Here is a 13628-nt window from a genome sequence, read left to right on the forward strand (position 1 = left end):
ATGCTGAGTTTTGCCCTGAATTGTGTTTGAGACTGTCAGTCTTTTCTCCCCACTCTTTGCTTCTACTTCGCCCCTGTGGGTTACAGGACACTCTTTGCACCAAATAGATTTTCGAGGGGTTTTCGCCTTCTCCCAGCTGCCGGCGCTGCTCCTTGGGTGCTCGGCCGTCGCCCGCCCGTGCCCCCGCATTGCAGCCCCTTGGCAGCCGCCGTCCGCTCCGAAACCAGCTGCAAAGAGCTTCTTTTTTTTTTTTTTGCGGGGCTTGGTGCGGGGGACCCGGCGGTGTGACACCCGCCCGGCCGTGCCTTCCCCACCCGGCTGCCTTCTTGCTCCATCCCGTTCGGCACCTGTGGGTTTCGGTCCCCCAGCCCTATTTGCAGTCCCTTCGCTGCCCCCGGACTACAGAGGGCGATACGGGGATGTGGGGATTGTGGTGTATGCTGAGGGAACGACGGGCAGCCGAGGACCAGACTTTGGCATCCTCTCGGAAGGACCACGGGAGAGGGCTCGGCACTGCACGCCGATGGCACAGGGCGGGCCAGCGCGCCTTGGTGTGCTGCGTGACCGGCTCCGTTTTCTTTCCTTCCCTGCAGAAACTCGCCCTTTACTCCAAAATGCAGGAAGCCCCGGAGAGCGGCAGCAGCGCCAGCGCCGGCAGCTCCTTCTCCAGCCACGCCGCGGCCAGCATCAAGGAGGAGGACTGCAGCCCCGAGAAGGAGCGACCCCCCGAGGCCGAGTACATCAGCTCCCGCTGTGTCCTCTTCACCTACTTCCAGGGGGACATCAGCGCCGTGGTGGATGAGCACTTCAGCCGGGCGCTCAGCCAGCCCAGCAGCTTCTCCCTCGGCAGCGCGAAGGCGGCGCGGAACGCGGGCTCCTGGCGCGGTGAGCGCCCGGCGCGGCGCGGGGGATGCGGGGGGCGCGGGGGGCTGCTGAGGCACCCTCTGGGTCGGCACCTCGTCCCCGCCTCGGCTCCGCATCCCGGCTCCCTCCTCCCTCCCACCAGCGGCTGGTGCCCGGCGGGCATCCCCTGGGATCCGAGGCTGGGAGCTGCCAGCTGCTTGGCCCTTTTAGGGTGAAAAGGAAAGAATAAATCCCTTCAGATTATGCAGAGGGGCATGACCCGGGGGAAAGTAGCCTGAGAGGCGGTTGGGGGAAACAAATTGTCTTTTTGCTGCAGTTGCTTTACCTTGAGAGGGCTACCAGCCAACTAGCCACAGAGTGACTCCGAAAGTAGACTGTAACCAGTATATTCCCTGTTGACCCTAGCTTTCAGTTTAGAGTGGTGATAGTGATGGGAGCAAAGCAAAAAGCAAATGTGGGAACAATCTGATCAGCTTCCCACCTCTAAAAGAAACGATTGTGTGTGTCCCTGTATCTTGTCCTGCGTGTATCACCACCCTGATTGTTGCTGGAGTGCTGACAAGGACTCTTAAGTTTCTGAAAACAAGGGCTTGCAGATCTACCCATGGCCATGTGCTGTCAAGGCCAAGGCCATGGCTTATGCACAGCTCTCCGTATCCATGCCTTGATTCACACCGGACAGGCTCATGAGGGTAGTCAGGGCAGAGAGGAATAATCTTCTCCGCACTCCGTCTGCCAGAGAGTTAGGGCTGGCACTTCCTTGTGGGCAGTCTTAGTAACCCTCCCTCACAGGGCCACCTGCTCGGCCAGGGCTGGTTTCCCAGACCTTGCACGGATTGCTGTCTGTAGTGTCTAAGAATATTTCATGAGTGAGAGATATTCAGTGCTGGAATTGGTGGCAGTAGAGGAGGTTTTTTCTCATCACAAGCTGCTTCCCCTTCTCCCAGGCAATGCCAAGCCTCAGAGCTGACATGCTTCCCTGGCAAAGAAGTATTAGGAACATAGTTTTATTTCTTTCAAGAACAGTGTGCATTCCCAATTAATCATGTGTAACATCTATTTGTGATATTAATAATCACCAGTCCATCTTGCATGTTGCTAGCTGGGCTAAGAAATGTAGGGTCTTTGTCTTTGCCCTGCCAATCTCCAAAGTTCTGCTGAGGGCTTCCCAAACAGGCTGACAATATACCTAAGAAACAGACAGCTGTAACAGATGGAGAATTGCACCCAGATATTTGAGTAATTCAAACTTGCCTTTAGTCACATCTCTCACTGTTCCTGCCTACTTTGCTGCTGCACTGAGGCAGCAGCCGCTTTCCAGGAAACATTGGACATAAATCTTAGACATAAAGGAGATTATTACAAAAACAAACAAGAAAAACCCAAACCTGAAAATTTAAGTGGTATATAGTAGCTCTCAGTTTCCACTACTGAAGGAAAGAGATGTTTCTTTTGCCTTAAGTAACAACCTTCTCCCAACTACATAGTATGAAAAAGCTGGAGAGCATAGTTGCAACTTCATGGATAAGCCATAAGATAGGTGTGTTGGATGTTTAGTTGGAGAGGAATCTGTATTTGTTTGGAACAAGTTCTTATGATTGCCAGCTTTTCGTGGAATAAAGGGAAGGAAAGGACTTGTTTGGGTGGATCAGGGAGGGACAGAGCCTTAGAGAAAGGAGATCAAGTCTTGTGGGGTGTGCTCATTGCTGTTTTTCTTTCCCACTTCCTTCACCCAGATGGATCCTTCCCAATGAGCCAGCGCATCTTCCCGCCGTCCTTCTGGAACAGCACGTACCAGCCCTCCTCGGTCCCGGCCAGCCTGAGCAGCCCCCTGGCAGCTGCTGCCCACAGCGAGCTGCCCTTCGCCGCTGCCACCGACCCCTACGCGCCCGCCTCTCTGCACGGCCACCTGCACCAGGGCGGCCCCGAGCCCTGGCACCACGCGCACCACCACCACCACCACCACCACCACCACCCTTACATTGGGACACAGGGCACTGCCTACCCCCGCCCCACCGCCATGCACGAGGTCTACGGGCCCCACTTTGACCCCCGCTACGGCTCGCTCCTGGTGCCCACAGCCTCCGTCCGCCCCCACCGCCTCACCCCCGCCTCCGTATCCACACCAGTCAGCCCCCCCTGTGAACTGGGCAAGAGTGAAGCGGGTGCTGCTGCGGCCTGGACGACACCGGGCCCCTTCCCCAGTCCAACAGGAGACATGGCACAGAGCATTGGCCTCAATGTGGACACAGGTAACGAGCTGCCCTCGGTCCCTCCAGGTCCCCTGGCTCAGCTGCACCCCTGCTCCCTGATTCCACATCGTCCATAGCAGTAGGGAAGGACTCAGAGGGGGTGGCAGAGGTTCGGCTGTGGGGGAATGAAGTGAGGGTGGAAGCCCCATGTGTGACACCTGAGCTCTGTCCTGGGTGATCTTCTTGGGGCTCTCAGGCCAGGCAAGTGAAGAATGGAGAGCAAGGATGGGACAGGCCAACACATCACATCTCCACATCATTAATTGAATTTCTGATGCCCTCAAACATTCCCTGAGGCTACAGGTTGCTTTAAGGTACTTTTGTCCTGGCCCTGGTCTTGCTTCTGCATTGAGCAGCGAGAGCTAGGAGCAGAATGGAGCAGCCCCAGAGGTCACTGCTTGGCCCCATCCATGTGCTGCCCTGAGGGGTCATTTCTAGACACCATGCAGGTCCATGAACTAGCTCCTCTCCTTAATTAGCTTCTCCTTCCAGTTTTTGAGATGAAAGCACAATTGCATTTGCTGAGCAAAAAAGCCAGTGGTCTTCCCCTGGTGGTGCCTGTTGGGGTGTCTGGAACCAAGGCTGTGGCTGTAGTGCTGACAAAAATAGGTGCACAGGCACAGTCAGCAGTGACAGATCCTGAGTCGGTGATTGTGAAGGAGAGGAAAGTCTGCTCCATGCTGGTTTCATTATTGCAGCCACTAATGGCTCCTTATGGTGTCCTCACTTTAAACAGGAGGGACTTTCTCCAATCTGGCTTGAGGTCTTCTCCTTGTTTCACAGCCTTCTGGGCCTCTGGAGATCCTATGCATTAGACTGATCTCAGCTGGCAAGAAATGAAATTTGTTTTCCTCTATTCTTAAATGCCTGTACCTATTTTTCTTCTTCCTTTTTTTTTTTTTTTTTCTTCTCTCCATTCTCAGGTTTGCAACCTCAGGATAAAAGCAAGGATCTGTACTGGTTTTAGAGCTGTCCTTCACTCTTCTTCCCCTGGCTCTCCCCTGTAGCTCTCTACCCGTTAGACATGGTGGCATTCAGAGCTGAAATCGGGTCAGTTTGTAACAGCTTCTGATCTTGGTTTGCAGCTCGCCGTTACTCCTTCTGTGGTGGATCCCTTCTGAGCTGATGTGCTGACTCAAAGACTCTCAGATCCCCCCTTGCCCTTTTCCAAGCCCACCGTGGCCCTGCTGCTCGGGGGAAGACAACGGGATTTAAAAGGACCTGGCACTGCAAGGGTGGTACTTTAGACTATTTCGGAGACGAAAGTCGTTCTGTTGCAAGAGGAGAGCCAAAGACATTGAACTTCTATTTAAGCAGACCCCACACCCAGACCTGCAGCCAGACTACTCTGAAAGAGTCAAATCATATCATGGATGGCGATGCAAAACCACTGGCCTTCATACAGGCAACAGAGGAAATTGTGGGGTTTTTTTAGTGGTGTGAATATTTTTTTATGGCAGTGAAAGTTTTCTTGAGTGCAACCATGTGGAAGCTACTCAGCAGTTTTTAACTGGATTTTTATTTTGCATTATAGAAAAGTAAAAGGAGAAGAAACTGGAACTCATGAACATTTTCAGACTATCAAGGAACTGGTCAGATTTTTCAGCTTTGTGGTTGTGAGTGGCAAGTGTCTGACTGGGGCCACCTGCCCTGGACTTACAGATATGCAGCTGTTCCCCTCACAACTGCTTAAATCCCAGAAAGACGAAAATCAAGGTGGCACTTCTCAGAGTTTGGCACATTGCATTGGCTGTATAACAGTTGTTTGGTTGGGGGTGGGGTTGTTTGTTTGGTTTTGGTTGGTTTTGTTGGGGTTTTTTTTTTTTTTTTTTTTTTTTTTTTTTTTTTTTTCTTTTTACAATAAACTTTTTCTGGTGACAGTTAAACCCTCTTAAAGCAGGGGGAGAAAGGAATCTGATGAAGAATGGCTCACCTCCAACCCAACAGCCTTTAAAGGGAACACCAGAACAAAAAGCATGTGATGGACATTAGTTCTGAGTTGCCTCTAACACTTCCCTTTGTCTACTTGTTTCTGTCATTTTGCCACTTTAGTAGCTCTTTTGTTTGGGGTTTTTTGAAAGGGGGAAATAGATATTTAACAGTAGCAAAGCTGTATTAAAGGTATCTCCTTCTTTCACCCTGTGTACTTTAATGAAGAATTAAAGCTAAATAAGAGAAATGAGGCAAACTGGAGACTTCAGGATGAAGCAGAGAACATATATCTCATGTGGATGAAGTGAGTTATTTTATTATTTTGCATGAAAGATAGATAGAAATCCAGTTGAAAACAGCTGAAAATATTTTCTTGGTGAGTAAAATACACAGTGATAAATACAAAAGAAAAGAAAATATGAGATATGAGACCATTTTAGAGTATGGTGTGGCTGTAAGATTTGTTAAAGTAAGGGAGCTGCTTCACATTTCTTTGGCTAAAAGAGGGGACTCAATAGCGTATAGAGCTGCTATTGAGGTGGTAAATTAAAATGTTACTACCAGGTGATGAATAATGAATGAAACAGGGTAGAAATGGCACTTACTCTATACTTAAAAGCTGACTTTTTTACAGACAAAACATCTGATCCTAATACTATTGTGCTTTTGGTTTTTTTCTCTTTGTTTTTTTTTTTTCCTTTTTGTAATGTCTTTGAAGCTGACAAATTTTAAAATGTATAGTAGGAAATTCCTAACATTGCCCCCTGACACTGAGAGAAGCAGTAGAAAATGAACTTTCGTGCTGCGACCAGAGATTTTACCTTCCAACCTCTCACAAAATTTGGCATAATGCTCACTGTTTGTCAGGAGTGGAGTTATGAATAACACAAGCTTGCTTCTCCTAGGTTTGGTGATAACTCAGTATCTGGGAAAGAATGGGAATCCTAACAGAAAGATTTTGACAAAGCAGTGCAAGTACACACTGTGAGAAGCTGACCAGGAGCTCCTCCAGCCAGAGGTTAGCAAATGGCAGGGGGGACTTGCAGTGATTTCCTCAGCCAGACAAACTCATGGGCATTTTTCTCACAGCCTCCAAATAGCCAGAGCCCAGGCAAGCTGTGAAGAGCAAGGGAGTGACCCCAGAATTTACATTATTTGTTAAACCAAAAGCCTTACAAGGTGTTTATCAAGGAAGAAGGCACCAGCTTTTTGCAGCAGAAAAGTAATTAAAAACAGTTTGACTGCAGAAGCTTAAAGTTAGCAGGGTCATTTTGTGAGCATTTTCCTGAGGGCTTTTCCAGGCTGTTTTTTAAGATTTTTTTTTTTTAAAGATAAATCTGAGTCTAAGATTGGCTGTGCTTCACCACAATTATTTATTTTTTCTTTCTTTTTTTCTCCCCTCTTCTCTGTAATTCTTAACAAGTAGGGCTGAGTGACAGAGCCCAAATACATTTGGAAATATTAATGTAAACATTAATGAGTCATTTGCTACATTGGCATTTACAATTAATTTTGACTGTGAATATATTCAAGCACGAGAATTAGTGCAATGAATCCATGAATATTGGTTTTGGAATTTGTTCTGTGGGCACATTTTTTACTGCTTTATCATGAAAACATCTAAACACAAAAGCCAAGACAGTGGCTCAAGGTGCTAAAAATACAAACAACTTTTTTAAAATGGTCCTTCTCTGGGTGGACTGCAACCTGAAAGCACACACGCCCTGTTTTGGCTAATCCTCGCAGTTTTGCTCACTCTGTGTTATTCTGACTCCTGAAGGATCACCAAACTTTAAGGCCTGGGCATTAGTCTTTGCAGGACTGGGGCCACAGCTCCTAATGCAGTAACAGTGCACGTGACCTCCGTGCCATTTCTCAAGTCTGTTTTATTCCTCTTTGCATCATAGGTCATTACTCCCTTAGTCATGAATGCTTGTAGAAAATCTGGAATTACAAAAGAAGCCCTTCTTAGATGTTACGTAAATATTACCTGTCACATGCTTGTCACACACTGAAGGGGATGTGAGTCCCCATCTCTGCAGCCTGGACAGCAGTTCCTCCTGCTGTCCCTTTCTGAATGTCATGCACCACACCGTGCTCTCTAGCTGCCCACCTGACAAACAGACCAGCCCAGCTGGGACGGACAAACAGACACAAACAGCTTCAGACCCATTCGTGCAGAGTCCAGCGAAGGAGGCAGAGGGACAGCATCTGCTGCAGAGCATGGCAGTGCTGGACATAGCAAGGGTATTTGCTGCTGCCCAATAGCAAGAGTGTCCTCTCCACAAGGAGTTTCTAAAATGAGTTCTGGATGTATTCACCACAGGTATTTATTTCTCTTTCTGAAAATAGCTGAAAATTAGCAAAGCATGAAGGAGTATACTGTTTTGATGATCTCTGAGGTTAAAAGTGATCTGTCAAGGGAAGGATGGAGGTGGGGATAGAGCATGGGATTTGTGCGTGCAGTCTCCACTTTATTTTAATGAGATGTCTTTGCTTTAGTATGGCTGCAGTCGCAAGAATGAAGCATAAAATGCCTAAATGCATATATGTGCCTTTACACTTAAGAGTTTAATGTTGGAGAGCTTTAGGGTAGTGTTGCTTATTTCTTACCTACTTTTCCAGTGTGTCTGCCATAGGAGCCTCCAGCAGAGGAGGAGGAAGGAGGAAGGGAGAGGACAGAGGGTGGAAGAGAGGTTGAATAATCCCTTTTGCGTCCCCTAGACCGTGTGCTGCTGGCTCTGGGGAAATGTATCTGCCCTGCCTCCTCCTTGGGTCAGGAGCTGCCGACCCTTCTCGCCTTCCCTTTGAAGTCATATTTAGGCTCACAAGACAAGCTCTAGCTAGGGCTTAAATGTTGGGCCCTTCTTGGAAGGGAGGAAAGTGCTGCTGGTGGCTTTGGATGCAACAGCGTTCTCTAACTGACAGTTGCTGTGCATCTTTTTCTGGGCAAGTGTTGTAATTACCGTGCCCTTTTGATTACAGAAGGATGAGCCAGCTCCTGTGGAGGATTGTAGTGTCCTGGCTGTCTTCCCGGGCCTGCCACCCAGAGGAGCAGTTGCAGCAGGGAAAGGAGAGAGTCCTATAGTTATTTTCAGGAGTGAAACATTGATTTTGTATGCTAGGCAATTTTGCATAGGGAAGTGCAAGTAGAAGATAATTTTAAAAAAAGGAGTAGGGGAAAAAGAAGACAAAAAAGGAGAAAAAGAAAAAGAAAAAGAAAAAGAAAAAGAAAAAGAAAAAGAAAAAGAAAAAGAAAAAGAAAAAAGAGAAAAAAAAGTTTTCCTTCAGTCACTTCCCAAGCTTTGGGACTACAGCCTAGGGAACCATGCTTTTAATTTAGTTGCCAGCAAGGTAACACTATTATCTAATCTGAGTGTAGTGACAAGCGACTTAGCCTGGGTTCTTCATGTCCATTTCTAGTCTTAAAGGAGGAGTTACTTTTGCAGTGCACCTTCTATTGCCTCCTTAGCCAGGTATAACCCAGGAATAATGTGCATCAAAGCTGTAAATGCAAATTGTAGCAGAGGCTCTGGGGTGCTATATCACATCCTCCTGCCCCTGCCCTCTCTGCATCAGGTCCAGCATAGGGAAGGTGCTGGAAGAACCAGTTCAGGAGTGCAGGAGTGTAGGAGTGCAGGGATGCAGAGAGTGCAAATGCAGATGTGCAGGTGTGCAGGGTGCAGAGGTGCAGGGGTGCAGAGGTAGAGGAGCACTGGGCTGCAGGATACAGGTGTGCACTCTCCTGGGCCCCAGTCCCGTGCATGGGCACTTCCACTTGCCATGCTAGGCTGCAGCTCACAAAAGCACAGGCTGGCCAAGGACGGGAGCATTTCTTTAGGTATGTGCCAGTTGTTTATTCATTCATGGTAAAGGCAGGATAAACACCTGGCAAGAGTGCTGTCCCATCAGGAGGTGTAATACCACATTGGATATTACTGAGGGTACTCCACCTCCCTGTGGCATGGCACATTTCTTTCTGCCCTACCTGGCCTGGGTACAGCTGCAAGTTGCCCCTCCTCCCTCATCATACTCACCCAATTTCTCCACTTCTCCTCTCCTTGACTTCTGTTCCTCAGCCTGGATCCTGCATTCCAGTTCCTCTCTGTTCTCCTGCCTCACCCAGGCTCTTCCCTCCCGCATTTAGTACTCTGGCTCCACACCACAGCAGCAAGGAGAAAAGAAACACCACACCACAGCAGCAAGGAGAAAGGAGGGACACAAACTTTCCTGCCAATGTTGTTTGCATGGAGTCAGTATTTACATGATAAACAGAATTGAACAAACACAGGCCTTTTCAGGAAGAACCAGTGCATTGGTCTCAATGCTGCACCAAACCTCTGAGGCAGGAACCAAGTCCTAACCCCTGATTCTGATCCAGTGGAACAACTCTTTTTTTCCAGAAGCTGGGTCCTAAAGAACTGTGACAGCCCCAGTTACACACAGACACAAATGATTATTCTCTCTTGACAGACCTACACAGCTCCCTCCTTGTATTTAACTGCAGTCCAAGTGAGCTGGATCAGGAAAGAGACACTTGATAGCTGCTGTTTCCGTGGTTGAAATATTTGTGAAGTTAGCGCATAATCTGAAAGCAGAAGCTAATAAATTATAGGGTGCTAATTGGGGCCGGAGTGGAGCCGTCAATCATATTATCCTAAACACACAGAGACCCTCATAACCTAAAAAGGCAAGAAAGCCTCCAGGAACAGCTCCCAGTTGTCACTAGCCATGACCTCCACTTCAGTGAGTGCACAGAGAGTCAAGGCAGAGAGTTTATTCTGCTCAGAAAATACAAATCCTATATTTAAGACAGCACTTTTATTTGATTTTGTTTACACTCTTTGGGAATGTATTTCCAAGAGAATGCTATTATCTTCCTTTGCCGCTTAACTTGACCCTTCTGCCATTAAAAAAAAAAAAGTAGATAGGTAAGAATTTGCAATTTTTATATTTGTTTAGTCCTTAGAGTACCAGTCACAAGACAATTCACAGTCCAACCTCCTTGCACATAGGCTTGTTTTTCAAAGGCCATCCTATAACTCATATATCTTTTATTGCTTTCCATGCCCCAGTAACACATATTCCACTTAGGACCTGCAGGACTCTGTGATCTGAGCCAAAACACAACTGTGAAAACATGGTAACTGTAGGGTGTTTGCAGCTATAGTCACTTTGTCACTACTTATTCTTATACTGCTTCCATCAAGATTGAGTATTTTACTCATAATATAAAGCTGAATCAAAGAATTCTAAAGAGATTTTTAGTAAAACTTTTACCCATAAATTTATTTCTGTTTGTAGATAGGTAGGCATTCCAGAAAGCATTCCCTGAAGAAAAGATCTGAATGGATCAGATCACCTTGAGGGCCATCACGCAGGGCATGCAGGACAGTCGGGGGTCAGGCTCAAACTTACAAAAGGCAGGTCTTGCTCGACTGATCTCCTTCTATGGCAAGATGTCCCACTTAGTGGATGAGGAAAAGGCTGTAGATGTTGTTTATCTGGGCTTCAGTAAAGTCTTTTACACTGTTCCCCACAGCATTCTCCTGAAGAATCTGGTGCTCATGGCTTGGCTGGGGTTTCACCCAGCTCCCTGGGTAAAAATCTGCTGGATGACCAGCCCCAGAGAGTAGTGGTCAGTGGGGTTACATTCAGAGGTCAGCAGACACAAGTGGTGACCCCCAAGGCTCAGTACTGAGTCCAGTCCTGTTTAATATCTTTATCAGTGATATGGAGGAGGGAATTGAGTGTTGCCTCAGTCACTTTGCAGGCAATACCAAGCTGGGCAGGAATGTTAATCTGTTGGAGGGCAGGAAGGCTTTGCAGAGGGACCTGGACAGGCCGGATCCATGGGCCAAGGCCAGTGGGATGAGGTTCAACATGGCCAAGTGTCATGCCCTGCCCTTGGGTCACAACAACCCCAGGCAGCACTGCAGGCTGGGGGAAGAGTGACCAGAGGAAAAGGACCTGGGAGTGCTGGTTGGTGTCCAACTGAACACGATCCAGCTGTGCCCAGGTGGCCAAGGAGGCCAATGACATCCTGGCTTGTGTCAGAAATTGTGTGGCCAGCAGAACCAGGGAAGGGATTGTCCCTCTGTATCCAACACTGGTGAGGCCACACCTGGAGTCATACATCCAGTTCTGGGCCCCTCAGGACAAGAAGGACATTGAAGTGCTGGAGCATGACCAGAGAAGGGCAGCAGAGCTGGTGAAGGGTCTGGAGCACAAGTCTTATAAGGAGCAGCTGAGGGAGCTGGGATTGCTTGGACTGGAGAAAAGGAGACAGAGGAGACTTTATCACTCTCTACAACTGCCTGAAAGGAAGTTGTAGTGAAGTGCCAGGCAACAAGTAGCAGGACAAGGAGACATATCTTCAAGCTGTGCAAAGGGAGGTTCAGGTTGGTTATTAGGAAGAATTTCTTCATGGAAAAGGTTGTCAAGCAATGGATTGATGTGGTGGCAGAGTCACTGTCCCTGGAAGTGTCCAAGAAATGACTGGACATGGTACTTAGTGCTATGGTTTAGTTGACAAAGTGGTGATTGGTCAAAAGTTGGACTCCATGATCTTGGAGATAATTTCCAGCCTTGATTCTGTGAATCTGTGAAGGGCATCAGAGCTGGTGAAGGGTCTTGAGCACAAATTTTATGTGGAGCAGCTGAGGGAACTGGGGTTGTTTAGCCTGGAGGAAAGGAGGCTCAAGAGTAACTTCATCATTCTCTATGACTACCTGAAAGGAGGTTGTAAGAAGGTGGAGATCTGTCTCTTCTCCTAAGTAACAAGTGACAGAATGAGAGCAAACAGCCTCAAGTTGCACCAGGGGAGGTTTAGGTTGGGTTTTATGGCACAGCTCTTCTCAAAAAAGGCTGTCAAGCATTGGAACAGGCTGCCCAGGGAAATGATGGATTCAGCAACCCTGGATGTATTTAAAAGACTTGTAGATGTGGTGTTTAGGGACATGGTCTACTGGTGCATTTGGGAGTGCTGGGTTGAGGCTGAACTTGATGATCTTAGAAGTCTTTTCCAACCTAAATGATTCTATTCTATTCCAGAAAGAAAATCCACCTATGTCAACAGAATTAAAAAGGGAATTAATACCCAGACAGGGAGTGGTTATTTTACAATCTGTTCATACAGTGAAAGATAGAAGGCAGCGATAAACATCCTCCAAACTGAAGATGTCACACAAAGAAGTTAACACATCATAAAAAGGTTATTTATACAGCAGTATCAGTTATGTCAGTAGCAATAACAACAATATTTTGGCATCTTCACTTGGCTTTGATACCCTGGGTTTCTGGCTATTTTTTAGAGTTAAAACATAATAACAGTTAGAGTTGCTCAGTGTCATTATAAATAGAGCCATGATTGTTTGAAAAATCCAGCTGATTTGCAAGCTTCTGCAACTAGAATTGTGTGTATAACAAAGGTTTTCAAGAACTAATTAAATGAAAGTGAGTTAGAATTTTTTAACCATTAACAGACCTGCCAGGGCTATTTCACAGACATACTTTTCAGCAACATCCTTTTTCAGGCGTAGCTGAATTAATATCAACTCTGTGTAGAAAGAGGTAAATTTGAATCTAAATCTTGCCTTCACCATTAAAATGCATAGTCCTAAACCCAAATTAAAAAGGATCAATTTCACCTGGTTATGCTCAGTAAAGCCACACCTGAGGACTCAACTCATCACAGACAGCATGCCACAGATGGCAAAGAAATTTTTTTAAAAGAGAAAATAACCTGGAGACATTAGTCAATTCAAATAGATAGTTAAACTTTGCTGAAAATCATCATGCAAGGGTGCAGTGACTCTGCTGTCAGTATATTTGTGCCCTTCTATACAAGGGATGAGAGAAGCAAATTTTGAGGGACGTGGTGATCCAGAGGGTATTACTGGGCTCTGTTATCTAGGGTACCAGGAAAGCTGAGGAACAACAACTTTAGTCTCAGTGCTGAACCCTGGCTTGTAGTTCTCAGAAGAGCTAAGCTGAGGTGAATTTAGTCCTTGACTTTCTTGTCCTCACCACTTTTGAGTTTCTGCAACTAACAAAGACTAACATAAAAAAAAAAAACTTGTGTTAGCAGTGTAGCTATACAACCTGCTGCTTTTCTGGTGGTCATTTTTGTTTCCCAAATCCTGTGATGATGCCATTGAATGAATGACAGTAAAGTTTCCTGGAGAAGATGAGACCTGAATGTTAAATATATAAAAGGCAAAGAAATCGTCTTGACACCCCAAGTTTTTTTGTCCAAAGTGACAAAACCAAGGATGTCTTTTGCCTTTCATATCTCAACAAATCATCCTTTCAAGCTGTATAAATTTTCCTTTCAGACCTCTTGACAGCCACATTCCCATAGCTTATGTCACTGGGCACTCCCTCTGTGGCACATGGGAATCAGAGAATGATCCTGCTAGAGCCTGGCATATCTCTCAGTTACATGGACATTTCCATAATTTTATCTTTGATCTAATAAGAACTCAATATTCTTGTCATAAAAAATTCTTTTTCTTTCATAGTATCCTGATCATGGATGCCAAATAGAAAGCATGAGGTACATGGGTTTTGGATAGCTCT

General features: G+C 46.6%; 1 protein-coding gene across 11 annotated transcripts in view; it reads left to right on the top strand.

The window, feature by feature from the left end:
• The window catches only part of VGLL2 (vestigial like family member 2), a 28388-nt gene that overhangs the window by 1723 nt on the left and 13037 nt on the right, over positions 1-13628 (top strand). For 6 of the 11 annotated variants that reach the window (XM_041478107.1, XM_041478106.1, XM_041478110.1 and 3 more), the window contains exons 2-4: positions 594-885; positions 2601-3116; positions 4040-7374. In XM_041478107.1, the coding sequence (XP_041334041.1) occupies positions 594-885; positions 2601-3116; positions 4040-4083 (852 nt within the window). In that variant the 3' untranslated portion in view covers positions 4084-7374. Of the gene's footprint in view, positions 1-6; positions 886-2600; positions 3117-4039; positions 7375-13628 lie in introns of those variants that run through there. The other 5 variants (XM_041478104.1, XM_041478102.1, XM_041478103.1 and 2 more) reach the window with 3 other exon arrangements.

Source organism: Pyrgilauda ruficollis, unplaced genomic scaffold (assembly GCF_017590135.1).
Source record: "Pyrgilauda ruficollis isolate IOZ18807 unplaced genomic scaffold, ASM1759013v1 scaffold43, whole genome shotgun sequence".
Classification (NCBI taxonomy): domain Eukaryota; kingdom Metazoa; phylum Chordata; class Aves; order Passeriformes; family Passeridae; genus Pyrgilauda; species Pyrgilauda ruficollis.